Raw genomic sequence first — 15,418 nt, forward strand, 5'->3', positions numbered from 1 at the left:
TTAGATGGTAATTCTCTCTCCCTGCCTCACTGAATCAGACACCAAGGCTGCCTGTGATTTAGAAACCTGCAGCTTAATCTGTCTCGTACAGCAGCGCTGGCCTGTCACTCTCTGCCATTGGAAAGGGAGATTTGAGTGTGTGTATATACATCAACAGGCACCCATATGACTGGATATCATTTCCTATATGCCACTAGATGCTTCACTTTGTTTTTCTTGTCTGTATGCATGGGGTGTGTGTGTATGTCTGTGTGTCAGCTGCCCATCCTACCCTGCGGAACATCCTCTTTCTGATCCGACAGAGCCAGGGTAGAAAGGAAAGCAGGAGTCCGCCTTCTGGCATTGGTTTTCTCTCTCTGACTCCTCTCTCCCTCTGAACGTCTCTGCCTTCGTCTTTGCGCTAATGAAGATGACCAGCGGTTATTAGCACTAAGACATGGCTCCAGCAAATCAAATTAATTAGCCTCCCGATAGACACTGCTAATCTGATTGACAGCCTGCCAGATATATGGGGAGCAAGGTAGAGTAAATTAGAGAGGCAGTGAAGGAGAGGGAGCTGGAGGTTTTTTGACTGCTCATGTTTCTAACCTCTCCCTCTCTGCCTGTATTTATTCTGCAGCGGCAAAAGGACGTGGTGGCGAGCTTCGGCCACATTCCATGTTCATTCCCGGACAATATTCCACGCTGGGCAGAGTCGGGAACATGAACTCGTCGCTCCAGCATTCCGAAACCAGAGATTCAGGTTGCCAGACGGAGGAGGTGAAGATCGTTCCACCGTCAATGCGGAGAATCAGGGCTCAGCGGGGACAGGGGATTGCAGCCCAGATGGCGGGAATATCCACTTCCTCATCTACTGGAAGCATCTCCAGTAACAACGGTTGTTCCGGGAAGGTGAACCTAACTTCCCATCCGAACGGAGACTCCCAGCGCTTTCACAGTCTTCCCAGACAAGGGGCCAGGGTGTCTCTCAGTACAGAGCCCATCTACAGCAGCACCCCCATCAGACCGGACGACCACACTGTGCCCCATGGGCAGATTGGCAAGCTGCAGGTGGACGACACAGTGGTGCATCTGAGAAACGCTCCCCGGACGGGAACCCTGCGGTCCATGTCCCAGGAGGTGCGTGGTTCCCCCACACAGACAGGAGAGTGGGGAGCTGGACCGGCATGTGTAGTGTCCCCCCACACTGCATACTCCACGTCCATCCTCTCCAATGCGACTATGTCCTCCTCTGCCGAGGTTGTGGCCCTCAACACATCATCCACCCAACACTCCCAGTCTCCCAGGATGATCTACCCCACATCTAGGCCACTCAGCCTGGCCGCAGACCACCTGAGCTCTACCTCCTTCACCCAGAAGAACTCCTGTGCAGGCCCTGCTACCTCAACCATGACACACATCCATCCCCAAGAAGGAGGGGTGGTGGCCCTAGGAACACCCAGTGAATCTGGCCGCTCAGATGGCAGCTTGCACAGCCATAGCAGCACTGTTGCCGCAACGACACCGTTATCAGCTGACGACCAATGGTCGATCTATGACACGCCGGAGAACGTTGTGCCGCCACTGCGCACTCTGACCTCTAGTTGTTCCACACCCATCAACCACTTGTGCAGCAGCCTGGAGCTGTCATCGCGCACAGAGATGTCATCCCGGACCACCACTGACTCCAGCTCCCTGTACTCCCAGGATAATGATGGCTACTACACCTCCATGCACCTGGACTCTGGCCTGCGCTCCCGGAGCCACGGAAGTGGGCAGGGCCATGGGACGCCAGCCGGCAGGACAGCTAGGCACAGCATGTATGAGTGCCGTGAGCTGGCCAGCCATGAGGAAGACTCTAACAGGCTATACAGCGACCGCTCGCTCTCCCGCAGCATCTCCCTCCGCAAGGCAAAGAAGCCGCCGCTCCCCCCTGCTCGGACAGACTCCCTCCGCCGCAAACCTGGAGGTAAGAAGCCCCTGGGTGGCGTTAGCACCATTAGCGGAGTTAGCGCAAACGGCTCGGTTCTGAACGAGTCCCTGATTGCTAGCCTGCAGCAGAGCCTTCAGATGGGGTTGAGGGGGGTTGAGGGAAAGGGCGTGTCCCCCTCCTCACCCTCCCACAGTCCCTGCAGCGACTACGAGGACCCCTGGTTGTTGCGGTCCCGGAGCCAGAGCAGTGTCAGCGCCGCTAGCTCCGCTGCATCGCTAGCAGCTAATGGTGTGGCAGTGGGTAACGTGTACTCACTATGTAACGTTACACCGGCGCACAGTGACACAAGCCTGCGCTCGGACTACGCAGAGTCCTGGGGATACTACATGGATTACCCCTGTAGCAATGGAGACCAGGGGCCGCAATCCCCCTCCACGCACCAGCACCACCCCGCAGCGGGGGCACACCCACAGGGTCTGTCGAATGGAAGCGGGGTGGTCCACAATCAAAACAATACCCAGGCCCAGGTTCCTCCAGCCCAGGAAGGTGGTGTGGCTGTCAAGCCCAAGACCTCCTCCCCAGACCGAGTCCACAGACTGACCTCCCCTTCCAGCGGCTACTCTAGCCAGTCTAACACCCCCACGGCCGGCACCCCGGTGCCCTCATTTATGCGGGCACACTCCCCATCGGGGCGGTCCAAGCCCAAAGTGCCTGAGAGGAAGTCCTCGCTCCTCTCGTCCATTTCGATCTCCTCGTCCTCCACCTCCCTCTCATCAAATGCCTCAGACTCTCTCAGGAACTCTTGCCACCCTCCGCCTCCCCCGCACCCCACACCTCCCACCGTAGAACTCAGCACACCCATCAGCCCCCCGCCCTCTTTCCCTGCTCCTCTCCCCCCATCTGGCCCTAGCTCTCCCCCTCTGCCCCATGATCTCCCATTAGTCACAAACCCTCAGGGCGCAGCCATAAGTCTGCCCCTTTGTTCCACCTCTCCAGACTTTCCTCCACCTCCTCCCCCAGAGTCTCTCATCCACCCCAATGCCTCCTTCAACAGGTCCCTCAGTCCTCCCCCTCCTCCTCCTCCATTTCCTTCCATAGTCTTCTCACCCCCACCACCTCCACCACTCCCTGTCCCTGCTCCACCCACAGCCTTGCCTCTCAACCTGAAGGCAGGAAGGAACGCTATCAACCCAGCTACGGTCCCCAACAGCCCAGCTGCCAAAGAGGCTGGAATGTCCCCCATGCTCCTTATAACCTCCTTTGCACTCCAGAGTGTGCACCTCCGGTCAGTCAAGCGGCCAGAGAAGACACAAATTGCGGGAGACCAGGTCCAGTCCCTTATGCCCCAGATAGTGGAGCTTAAGCGTGCTGAGCATCCCACCACACTTCCTCTGAAGAACTCTACCGAACCAGCGGAAGTTACCAAGGCCTCTTCATCTGCAAAGAAAATTGCTGATATGCTCGCGGACAGGAGCAACTATGAGGCGCTTCCAGGCAATGCTGTCCTAAATGGCAAGCCTGAGAAACAGTCAAGCAACTTGACCCAACCAGACACGGAGCTGTTCTCCCTCTTTGGCACCTTTGAAGAGGCAGTCAAAAGCTCTTCAGTCAAACAAAAACCTCCAGTGGTCTCCAAGAAGCCTGAACTGTCCCTCTCCCCTGTCGTCCCCCAGCTAGCAGAGAAGACTCCCCCAGCTAGCCCCACACTACATGCCCTAGAGGAGATGACCTGCTCCTCTGAAGAAGACCAGGTGGATGCTAAAGTAAGCAAAGGAGAGAATGACAAAGAGGAAAAAGTTAAGGAGAAAGAGGAGGTTTCGGAGAGTTGCTCAGCTCTGAGTAGTGAACCCTGCGCCATCCTGGAAAGCCAGCAGAAGACCCAGCCCCAAGCCACTGTCACCCAGGAGACAAGCCTCACTGAGGGGCAGGGGGCAGATGTTCAGACTGAAGAAGAAGAAGAAGAAGATGAGGAAGATGGAGATGGAACCAGCAGTAACAGTGGATCAATCAGCTCCAAGGACGACGAGAGTGGTGAGTTGAATTTCACGCTTATTATCTAAATAAGAAATAAATACTGAAATGTATTTCTCGTGCATGAATTTGACTGTTCTGAAGAAGCTAGGTGGGATATCTTTATAAATGGCATTGAAGAAGCTTATGAATAATCTTTTTGGCTGCTGATTGAGGCTTGCTTTGTCCTCATTATTAATTATTAATTATTGTTAGGTGTTTGTTAGCCCAGGTAAAAGGCATCTAAGAGATTTGTCACAGTGCTAGACATTCATTGTACTTAAGGCTAGAGGCTTTAGCTGGGTTTTATATATCTTCCTCTGCCTTCTTTCAAATTCCTCCTTGAAGGCAGGACAAAAGCTATTGGGGCCAGCTTGCCTTGCCAGCTCTCACTCAAACTATAAAGGCACTGTAAGGTTTGAACTGTGAAGAAAGGTTTAGCTACATAGTATAGGTTGCATGTATGAAATGGGATTATTTCTGTAAGGATGGATATGAAAATCTTCCCTGTAGCATGATTACTTAACTGAGTGTTTAACTGCTGTGAGCGAATTAGATCTGCAATCAGGGCCGCCTGAATTTAAAACTGAGACACTTTTGTAATCCTTGGATTTACGCATCTTCGCGATCACTGTCACCATTAGAAATGTCTCAAAAGTTTGTTCTGTGGTACCGTTGCCTGGGTGCTGCCCGGGTTGTCTGTCATTGAGCCAGCCAGAAACATCATACCTGCCTCTTCCCCTGAGTGAGTGCTTAGTGGGGACAACACTGCGGCAGATGCCTGGATTTATCCTCTCGGTGTGTCTCGTCTTACTTCTGCTTTGGTTCTCTGTCAGCGCTGCTCTGTCCGGACTATCCATCCCGTGTTCTGTGTGCTGTCATCCGTTTCGTTTGTCATTCTCTCACTCCGCATCTCTGTCCTGCACTCCTCTGCCGTACGAATCTTCCTCAGTCCCGTTCTCTTTCTCTCTCTGCCTTGCCTTCTGTTAACCCCCCCATCTCTCCCAGGGGAGGTCTGTTTAGCGGATGGAGGGAAGGGGGGGTTGTGTGAGAAAGGGGAGGGGCCCCGCTGAACCAGGGGGGAATGGAGCGAAGGGGAGAGCATAACGTGAGATTGCCTGCAGCGCCTCAGGCAGTCGAAGTGCGGGTGAGGGAAGAGGTGAGAAGCTCAAGTAGAGGAGAGCGACAGAGGGGGAGAGAATGTAAGAAGCCAGTTCAGCACCACCTCCCTATCTCACAGGTTATGGAATATCCAACCGGCAGTTTGTGTCTGCGTTAGCTTGCCCAGCTGCTGTCTGTGCTTGTGTGTTTCATTTGTCAGGTGAGGAATTGCTCTCCTGCAAGTCTGTGTATTGCATGTCTCCTGTGCGCATGTTTTCATTAAGCAGGTCAGGTGTAATGCCTGCCTGCCTTCCGTCCTCCGTCAGTGGATGAACTGTCCCTTCAAACAGCATGAGTAATGTGCTTCTAATGAGTGTGTTAAATGGGTCTCTCCTAGGTGATGTGTTTTACCCCATCAGCGCCGCTGAGTCTTCACCAGGCACTAGCACCAAAAGGACCCCCCGTCGGGGGGACATGGTGACCCCCACACGTCCGCGGACCACCGAGGACCTCTTCGCTGCCATCCACAGGTAGGCGAATGAAAATAAATGTCACTGTCAAAGTACATGCAGAACAAATTGTGCAACCCTGTCAACCTATCATGACCGTGTTGCCATTCTCTTCAGCCCATCACTCTTTTCCCTCCCGCCAACTTCCTCCTTCCTTTTTCTTTCCTCACTCTCTATCATAACTTGAGCCAGGCTATCCCATCTGGTAGAGTATGTGTTCGTCGGGCTGTAGGCAGGTCTATGGTGTTGGCTGGTCTTGTAGTTAGGCAGCGGAGAGCTTTGCTCTGTTACATGATTGTCAGAGAGACTGACCAGCACACTGTGAAGGGAAACCTTGTGGGGGGGGCAGCAAGTTGCACAATGGACGGCAACTTGAGTTTAGTGGGTAAAGAAGCTGATGGTTCATTCATTATTGAGCTTGTCGACACACTGAAGCTTCCCTCAAGAGCTTCTCTCCATCTCTCTCTACCCCCCGTCTCCTCCTTCTGTCACCCTCACTCTCCTTCTCTCACCCCTCACTCTCCTTCTCTCACCCTCTCTATTTCCTCCTTCCCCCCTTTTCTCATTCTTCCCCTGTTTTACTGTCTTACCAAAGCTCTATTCTTCAAATCCGTCTGTACTTTTTACGGTACATGTGCTCATAGGGAGAATAACACAAACGTAAATTGCTCAAGCAAGCGAGTGTGTGTACACCGGTCACATGCAGCAGTTTGATGGTCAGAAAGCTCACGAGTGCCACGTGATTTCATTTCAGGGGATTTGATACTTTCTTTTTGTGTGTGTGCTCTTGCGTTTTCAAGCATTACTTCTGCTGGTAGATTGCTCTTCATATATTTGTGTGCTATATTAGAGGCAAAGACAAGTTAGCCGAAAGTAGGAATGAGTGAATGAAGAAAGGAAAGAAGAGATTAAAAACTCAATAGATTGTTGTCATGCCCCTGCAGAAGTAGAAGGTAGTCGGCTGGAGGGAGTCATCCAATCAAACAATGTACAGAGTGAGAAAGAAATCGAAGCCCCCATTCGAAGCACACATGGATTAAGTGTTTTTATTTCTTAATAGACTGGATCAGTATTTCTACCTCTCCCTGCCTTTCTCTTAGTCTCATCTGTATCCCTCATTCATGTTCTCCACACCTTTTCTCACACCTTCCCTTCATTGTTGTTTGTACGTAGTAGGATTGTGTGTGTTTGTGTGTGTTGTTGGAGCAGCATGAATCCGGGGAGTAGGATTCCTAGCCCTGGTTAAATCAGCTGTGACAGAGATATGTTACATAATGATTGTGCCTTAACCTGTGGGCTAATGTGGTGCAAGTGCTCTCATGGAGACACTGCAATGTTGATGTTGCATTTGGGGCACAGACATCCCATAATCACCCCACCCACTTCTATCCAGTCTACTGTCTTATCATTATCCCTGTCTCTGATTCCATATTAGATGATGGATATATTGTGCTTGTCTTATATCTTCTCGGATAATGACATTTCATTTACTTAAACCTCTCTGTATTCAGAGCTGATCTTCAGGATTAAATGTTTTGTCTGTCCACCTTGCTCACCCTTACACTCATGTCATCAAACCTTATCTGGGTGTCACTGTTAGCCCTTGTCACTCTTCTTTTCTTCTATCTCCACCTCTTCTTCCTCCCTCCCCGCTGCAGTGGGGGAACAGATATTGAGAGTGAGAGTGCCCCCTGTCCGGAGAGGTACGGAGTGTCAAGTAGCCCATTAGTGTGTAATTAGCATGTCCTGTTTCTTCCCTGTGGTGATGCTAGCGCAGGATTAGCGCAATAATCCTCCTGCCCATAGCAAGCCTTGGACTCAAATTAATTCTGCTGTTTCCCCTGTGCTAATCCCATGTCCTTTGCTAGCTGCAGCTTTGGCACTGATGTCGTAGGAATGTATTCCTACTGTTGTGAGTCTAACATAGGTATGTGTGGATGTATGTAAGGCACCCCCTGCTGGCAGGGAGGATGAATTGTCTTTAAAAATAAAAAGTAAAAAAATAAATTGCTCTGGGCACTTTTCCCAGTTTCAGTGCCTATAAATTATATTGTACCACCTCTTAGTATTCCTCTAGAGTTGTAAAGTGTGCTGTTTTTTTGAAGTCATTGCAGTTGAATTAAACATTTAAAAGCACCCAGGTGCTTTCTCCCACTGCAAACAAACTCTTGAGTCCCTCTATCATTAGCTACTTGCTTCTCCAAGCAGTGCATTCTGGAGGACATTGTTCACAATGGGACACTTAAGTTGTGGTTCTGATGATTATTTATATTCCAGCTGGCTAGTTGTATTGGAGAGAACTATTCCATCACCAGTTGAGCCATAACACAAATAAAGGGACAGGGGATATTTGTCAGTTTGCATGCAATGGTTATCTGAGGTTCGCTGCCAATGATGAGCTTCCATTAGGGTTAACTATTTTCCTCAGGGTGAGAACAAAATACTAGCTTTTGCAACATCTCATTTACTATTCAGAACAACTAAGCTACCTGCTATCCAACAGCAAAGTAGAGGGCTGTTTCATCTCTTAATAGAGGTGGTTATACAGGTGCTGGTCATAAAATTTGAATATCATCAAAACATTTATTTATTTCAGTAATTCCATTCAAAAAGTGAAACTGGTATAATTTATACATTCATTCCACACAGACTGATGTATTTCAAATGTTTATTTCTTTTTATTTTGATGATTATAACTGACAACTAATGAAAACCCCAAATTCAGTATCTCAGAAAATGTGAATATTATGAAAAGGTTCAATATTGAAGAAACCTGGTGCCACACTCTAATCAGCCAATTAACCCAAAACACCTGCAAATGTCTTTAAATGGTCTCTCAGTCTAGTTCTGTAGGCAACACAATAATTGGGAAGACCACTGACTTGACAGCTGTCCAAAAGACGACCATTGGCACCTTGTACAAGGAGGGCAAGACACAAAAGGTCATAGCTAAATAGGCTGGCTGTTCATAGAGCTCTGTGTCCAAGCACATTAATAGAGAGGTGAAGGGAAGGAAAAGATGTGGTAGAAAAAAGTGTACAAGCAATAGGGATAACCGCATCCTGGACAGGATTGTGAAACAAAACCCATTCAAAAATGTGGGGGAGATTCACAAAGAGTGGACTGCAGCTGGAGTCTGTGCTTCAAGAACCACCACGCACAGACGTATGCAAGACATGGGTTTTTCCAACAGGACTTGGCACCTGCACACAGTGCCAAAGCTACCAGTACCTGGTTTAAGGACCATGGTATCCCTGTTCTTAATTGGCCAGCAAACTCGCCTGACCTTAACCCTATAGAAAATCTATGGGTATTGTGAAGAGGAAGATGCGATACGCCAGACCCCACAATGCAGAAGAGCTGAAGGCCACTATCAGAGCAACCTGGGCTCTCATAACACCTGAGCAGTGCCACAGACTGATTGACTCCATGCCACGCCGCATTGCTGCAGTAATTCAGGCAAAAGGAGCCCCAACTAAGTATTGAGTGCTGTACATGCTCATACATTTCATGTTCATACTTTTCAGTTGGCCAACATTTCTTAAAATCCTTTTTTTGTATCGGTCTTAAGTAATTTTTAGAGATAGTGAATTTGGGATATTCATTAGTTGTCAGTTATAATCATCGTCTGTGTGTGATGAATGAATATAATATACAAGTTTCACCTTTTGAATGGAATTACTGAAATAAAACTTTTTGATGATATTCAATTTTTATGACCAGCACCTGTATACACTGAACAAAATTATAAACGCAACACTTCGGTTTTTGCCCCCATTTATCATGAGCTGAACTCAAAGATCTAATAATTTATGTGCACAAAAGTCCTATTTCTCTCAAATATTGTTCACAAATCTGTCTAAATCTGTGTTACTGAGCACTTCTCCTTTGCCGAGATAATCCATCCACCTCACAGGTGTGGCATATCAAGATGCTGATTAGACAGCATGATTATTGCACAGGTGTGCCTTAGGCTGGCCACAATAAAAGGCCAGTGTATTTTGCTTCTGAGCTCTGTGCTTGACCCTGGACAGTCTCCTACCCAGCTCTCCCTCTTTGCCACCCTCTGAATATGACTTGCTCCCACAATGTCCTTTTTTATCCAGCCATGCTGCACAGAACTGCTTAGTGACACTAACCCTGCTCTCCTAAGACTTTAAGAACTGGACAGATTGATGGTTTAATGTCTCCTACCTATCCATTTCCCTAACCAGGCTCTCCCTCTCTAACCTTAGGTCCAAGCGGAAGGTCCTGGGTCGCAAAGAGTCAGAGGAGGAAAAGTCACGGGGCAACTCCCCCTGCCCGTCTCCCCCCGTCACCCCTACGGGGGCCTCCCCCACCCTGGTATCCCCGCTGCCAATGGGCAGACAGACAGGTTCCATTCAGCGAAACCTGCGCAAGTCAGCCACCAGCAGCGACACTTTCAAGGCCCTGCTCCTGAAGAAGGGCAGCCGCTCAGAGACCAGCTTCCGTATGTCAGCAGCCGAGATGCTGCGTTCAACAGACCCGCGCTTCCAGAGAACGTGCTCTGAATCCTCCCTGGACCCGCCTTCTTCGCCATCGTCACCAGGCCACAGCCCTTTCGCATCGCCGGGCCGTGGCAAGAGGGCGCTGGAAGATTGGGCCCGCAACGAGGGCCTATCCTACTCCTCCGCCTCATTGACGTCGTTGCCGTCACTCAGCGGAATGAGGTACGGCCGATCGAGGACGCCGCCCTCCGCTGCCAGCAGCAAGTACAATGCACGCAACCGCATCCTGAGCAGCCCAATGACGGTCATCTGTGAGCGCGAGGGGGAGTTGGCTGAGAGTGCGGAGTACGGAGACATCCCTGATGGACATCCCAGACCCCTGTCCACACCCCTGCTCCAGGACTGTAACGGCACTTTATCAGAGAGTGGCAGCAGTTAGATAGGAAACACTGCCCCTGGATAAAGGGAGCTGAACTCAGCCAGTGAGAGGCCCTACAGTGGCCCCTGTGTCCTCCAGTGCCTCCCCCCCCACCCCCCCACTCCAGGTCCTACAGGTTTTGGACCTGAACTGCCCTGTGGCCTTTACAGACTGACCAACGTTGTACTTAGACGGAATTGGAGACCAGCAAAACTGCAGCTTTTCAATACATATTTTCCTCACGCATCTCATTTTGATAACCCATCTCTTGTGTTACCAAAAAGTTATACTATTCAGTACGATCTACGCCTGATTATCCCAGTTTTTGTTGGTTTGCTCCTTTTTACTTTCCTGTTAGAGCTTCAAAAGGTGCTGATTGTAGGCAGGGTTGGTTCCTGTAGTTTTTAGAAGGTTTCTCTAAAAACTAAGGACTTGGTTAAGGGAAAAGCTAAGGTGACATGAAGGAGAAAAAAAAGTTGTTTTGATTTCACTGTAGTGGTGCCAGCAATTAAGCAGTGGAAAGTGAAACTCAGAGGTGTGTTAGATAAAGGCTAAAATGCGTGTAAAATAATGTGTATTTCTGCTGGGCTTGCAACCTGTCTCCTGTTTACTCAAGTCTAGAAAGCATTTACACACCATGGCTAGCGAGAATGTATTTCAAGACATTTTAGAACATGTCGCCAAAGGTTCCAAAACAGGACAAATAAAGGTGCCAGAACACAGCATTAGCTGTGGTTCTTGTCAGGTTCTTCTTTGAGGTCTTTGAAGTCAGTGGATTAATAGTTTGCGAGGTCTGGAACTTTCAATTGTCAAGGGGAGACTCTGAGGGCTCATGACTGCTCTCTAGGTGACGACATCCATGGACAAAGGCTCTATACAGAACAATCAATATGGTGGATCAAAAATGGTGGTTTGAAAAACCAGGGAGTGGTTTGGAATTTTAGTTTGTAGATTTGCACTGTCTGTATGTGTTTCCTTTTTCTTTGTTCATGTACTTAAAAAAAAAACTGTGTGTTCAGAATTGTTTTACGATGTCTGTTTATAACTTACACATTTGGAAATGAAGAATGAGTCCTTAAAAAAGTAAAATGAAAACTTACTTTGGAAAAAAGTGTCATTTGTGATCCTTTTGGTTACCAATGAGCTAAGCAAATAAGTGTAGTGTACTGTTTTTGCTTTCACTGACTTCATCTGAATCTTTGAACACATTGGACCAGATGTAATTGACCATGGTCCAGCATAGTGGAGATGACCTAATAAAATTATTTAGAACTTACGATTAATATCATGCTGTTTACCTTTCTACTAGGTTTCTTTCCCTGCACAATTTTATAAGGTTCTTTATATAAATACAGAGAAAGGTGTTACATTTAATTTAATTTCAAATTCTTTGTACATTAGAGTCCTTGTTTTTGGAAAGCAGTGGTTTTCTTTTCGTTTCCTTTTATATACTATTTATTTTCAAGTTGTGGGGTTGTGACGTGGTACTCCAGAGCCAGCCAGCAGCCAGGTCAAGGGTCTGAAAGAAAAGGTCTTGGGGCAGGGAAGGATCAAGAGGTGAAAGGTCAAGTGAATACGCGTGCACGCAGTTAACAGACCCGGTTTACAGAGCTAAAGCAAATAACTAAAACTTTTTTTGGTACAACTGAAGGGATTTATAAAGTTTAGCTTGAGTTTTTTGGCGCTTAATAGTAAATATTTCCCCCTGGTGCAAAAGCTCAGGAAATCTGGCCCGGTTTATTTGCAAGTTGATGACTGTGAGTCTATGTATGCTATTCCCGCTGAGTAACAACATTGACTAAATCACCTGTCTCACAAAGTTCAGATCCAGTCATGATTGAGAGTTTGTCTCAGCCCGACTCCCAATAGGAGTTTATGACGTCTCACTCTCAACCTTGCTGATTAACAAGGAAGATGACCAAGTGCTGAGAAAGAGACTTGACAGATTCAAGAGTGACGGAAGGGTGCGGTTTTAAAGGGAGAAGAGAGTCAGGCTGCTAGCCCTTGTGTATGTCCATGTAATAAAGTATGGCGATATTTAAAGAGCTTGTCTCTGTCTCTCTACCTTTCCTCATGAGTCACAACCATCTGCCAGCCCGCTGCCCAGATTGTCGCCTCATTAGCATCATGGCATCCACTGTTGTCCATCATCCGGAAAACTCCTGAGGCCATTGCGTAGCCCCTGCATCACCCTCCCCTTCAGAGTTATCCCATATGTCCTCCACCTCTGGATGTCCCATGAGAACTCTGTATCACCGGCATCCCTCAATACCACTGTTGGCAACTACAAACTTTGTGAAGGAGAATTTCAAAGAGTTTTTTTCTTTCCCTTTTGACTTAGTTCTCTTGAATCAAACAATAATAAACATGTCTAAGTATGTTTGAAACATTTCAAATCACCCAAATAAACTCTGTTATTTGGTTTTCTTGTTACTTAAGATGATTTAGCTATTAAAAACATACATGCTCACACACCCAATTTACATGCAGATGTTTAGCTACAGTTAGCTGGTAATTGGTTGTTGAGAGAAAACGGACACGTCAATTACAGTTGCTCTTAGTGCATAGACTTTTCTCAAGGCAATGAACCATCTTTATTTGTAGCACCATCCTCATATGCATTAGTGATACTGCACAATGCTTTAACTAAATGGTGTCACCTCTTTTCCTGATATTGTACAGAGCACAAAAGCCTGTGGTCGCTTTATTCAAAACTCAAGTATCTATAGGAATACCGCACCTCCACTAAGGCTGTCATGATTATAACATTTTAGTTGATGATTTATTGTCACATAAATAATTGCAATTAACAATTTCATTGTCTATATTGTTAATTCCATGACACTATTATAGTGTAAATTCCAAATCACAAGACAGACGAACGTCAACGGAGTCATTATTGGTCAATAGACCCTTTTCATGTTAGTAAACGTCAGTATGGCGGGGCCAAACTGGTGGCAGAAAGTGACAGTAACATCTTTACAACGTGTAGGAATATGGATCATCCGGACGCCTTCTCCAATTACTTTTTTAAGTAAATGTAATATCACAGATATAATATTACAGTATATATTCATTCATAAAAGACACCGCCTCTCTCTTGGGAGTCCCAGGTTCGAATCCATTGAGGGCAACAACATTCATCACCTCTGATTGCAGGCCGGCTGAACTAGGCTTGCCTGGTTCCTTTTCTGGTTTTTAAAACTTATAATTTCAGAACTTACTGATGGCACTGATGTGGTGGCTGTTTCGTCGGGCCTGGTATAGGTGTTGGTCGGTCCTGAAGAGCCATCCTAATGCCAGCTGCAACCGCTCTTTCAATTGGCTAATTCAACCAAACTTGCCATTTTGAGGAAACTGCCTGAGGTGAAATTTTTGAGGCAACTGCCTGAGGTGGGCATGCTCCGCCCCCAGAGCGTGGCCAATTACCGTATTTGATGTAATATTCAGTTTTCAAGTTCTACGTTAGATTTAACATTTACATTTAACATTTATATTTAGCATTTACATTCAACTTTAACAAAACAATTTCTTAATGCAGAATTTTACTTTTGGAAAAATATATTTCATGAATTTCTCTCTTAATGTTAGAAAAAGTTAATTTCTTTCTAAATGTTAGAAAAAGTGACAGTTGAAAACTAGTGCATTTTTTTCTTTATTTTTTACATTTGGCAATGCTAAATGTGCAAAATCTGAGCAGGTTTACAAAACATGCAACATTTTACAAACGGCACCCAATATAATATGGCATGCCCTAATAAGGAACAGGAATGCTGTTTGCCAAAAATTAGAAGGCCCAAGTCAACCAATGCTTACCCATGATAAATACTTTTCACCAAAAAGTTCCTACTGTAGCAAGGTGTCAATATAGCTAAATAAACAAAGAACAAGTTTGCAGTAGTGGTGTGAATAGACCGATTTTGTAACGAGGACGCACATGGAGGACGCGCGCCACCCCTCCCGACGTGGTGTTCGGTGCGCGTCATCGCCGGCCTTCTAGCCACGCCGCTCCTCCTCCCACGGCACTGTCATGTCTTGTTATTGCACACACCTGGTGTCCATTCCCCCATTAGGTTGCCTATATTAGTTCCCTTGTTTCTGGGCGTCTTTGTGTGGTATTGTTCTATGTTTGGTGTTGTATTGCAAGACTATTGCACGCTTTTGCGCTCTTGCGCTCTTGTTGTTACGCGTGCCATTTTTTCGTTTAAGAAAGAAAGAAAGAAGATTAACTACCTCCCTGCGTTTGGCTCCTTTATTCACACACCCTGACACACCGTTGACAGAATACCACACCTCCAGAATGGAGCCAGCGGGGAGCGACCTCATCCACCAGCATGGGAACATGATCGCGTCCCTGGGGGAGGCCGTGACAGAGATGGTCCAGGCTATGCGGCGGTTGGAGGCGAGGTTGCCATCTGAGCAGCAAACCCCGACACTCAACCCGGGTGGAGTGCCCCTGCCATCGTCTCCACCGTCGCAGAGGAGGACCATTCAACTGAGCCTTCCTCAGGGATTCGGCGGAGACGCTGCCCAGTGCTCTGGGTTCCTGCTCCAGCTGGAGCTCTACTTTGCCTCCCTCAGCCCTCACCCGGGGGATAGGGAGAAGGTCTCGGCCCTTGTCTCCTGCCTGAGGGGCAAGGCGTTGGACTGGGCCAACTCCGTTTGGTCCACCAACGGGCCGGAGTTGGCCCATTACGGGGCGTTCGTCGGCCTCTTCCGGGCCGTGTTCGATCACCCGCCCAACGGCAGGGAGGTCGGCGAGCGTCTCGTGCACCTGAGGCAGGGGACAAGGAGCGTGCAGGCCTTCGCCCTGGAGTTCAGGACCCTGGCGGCGGGGTCGGGCTGAAACGACAGGGCACTTATAGATCATTTCCGGTGCCACTTACGGTCTGACGTCCGTAGGGAGCTGGCATGCCGGGACGCCATGTTGACGTTCGACCAGCTCGTCGACATGGCGATCCGGCTGGACAATCTGCTAGCCACCCGCGGACGCACCGGG

The 15,418-nt window shown here is 48.0% G+C and overlaps 1 protein-coding gene across 8 annotated transcripts in view; it reads left to right on the plus strand.

The window, feature by feature from the left end:
• Nucleotides 1-12,464, plus strand: part of nhsl1b (NHS-like 1b) — a 179,966-nt gene extending 167,502 nt beyond the window's left edge. For 5 of the 8 annotated variants that reach the window (XM_034287727.1, XM_034287730.1, XM_034287732.1 and 2 more), the window contains 4 exons: nucleotides 620-3,943; nucleotides 5,421-5,553; nucleotides 7,191-7,235; nucleotides 9,768-12,464. In XM_034287727.1, coding sequence (XP_034143618.1) covers nucleotides 620-3,943; nucleotides 5,421-5,553; nucleotides 7,191-7,235; nucleotides 9,768-10,440 — 4,175 coding nt within the window. In that variant the 3' untranslated portion in view covers nucleotides 10,441-12,464. The remainder of the gene's footprint in view (nucleotides 1-619; nucleotides 3,944-5,420; nucleotides 5,554-7,190; nucleotides 7,236-9,767) is intronic. The other 3 variants (XM_034287729.1, XM_034287733.1, XM_010865462.4) reach the window with 1 other exon arrangement.
• The last annotated feature ends 2,954 nt before the right edge of the window (nucleotides 12,465-15,418 follow it).

Source organism: Esox lucius, chromosome 18, assembly GCF_011004845.1.
Source record: "Esox lucius isolate fEsoLuc1 chromosome 18, fEsoLuc1.pri, whole genome shotgun sequence".
Taxonomy (NCBI): domain Eukaryota; kingdom Metazoa; phylum Chordata; class Actinopteri; order Esociformes; family Esocidae; genus Esox; species Esox lucius.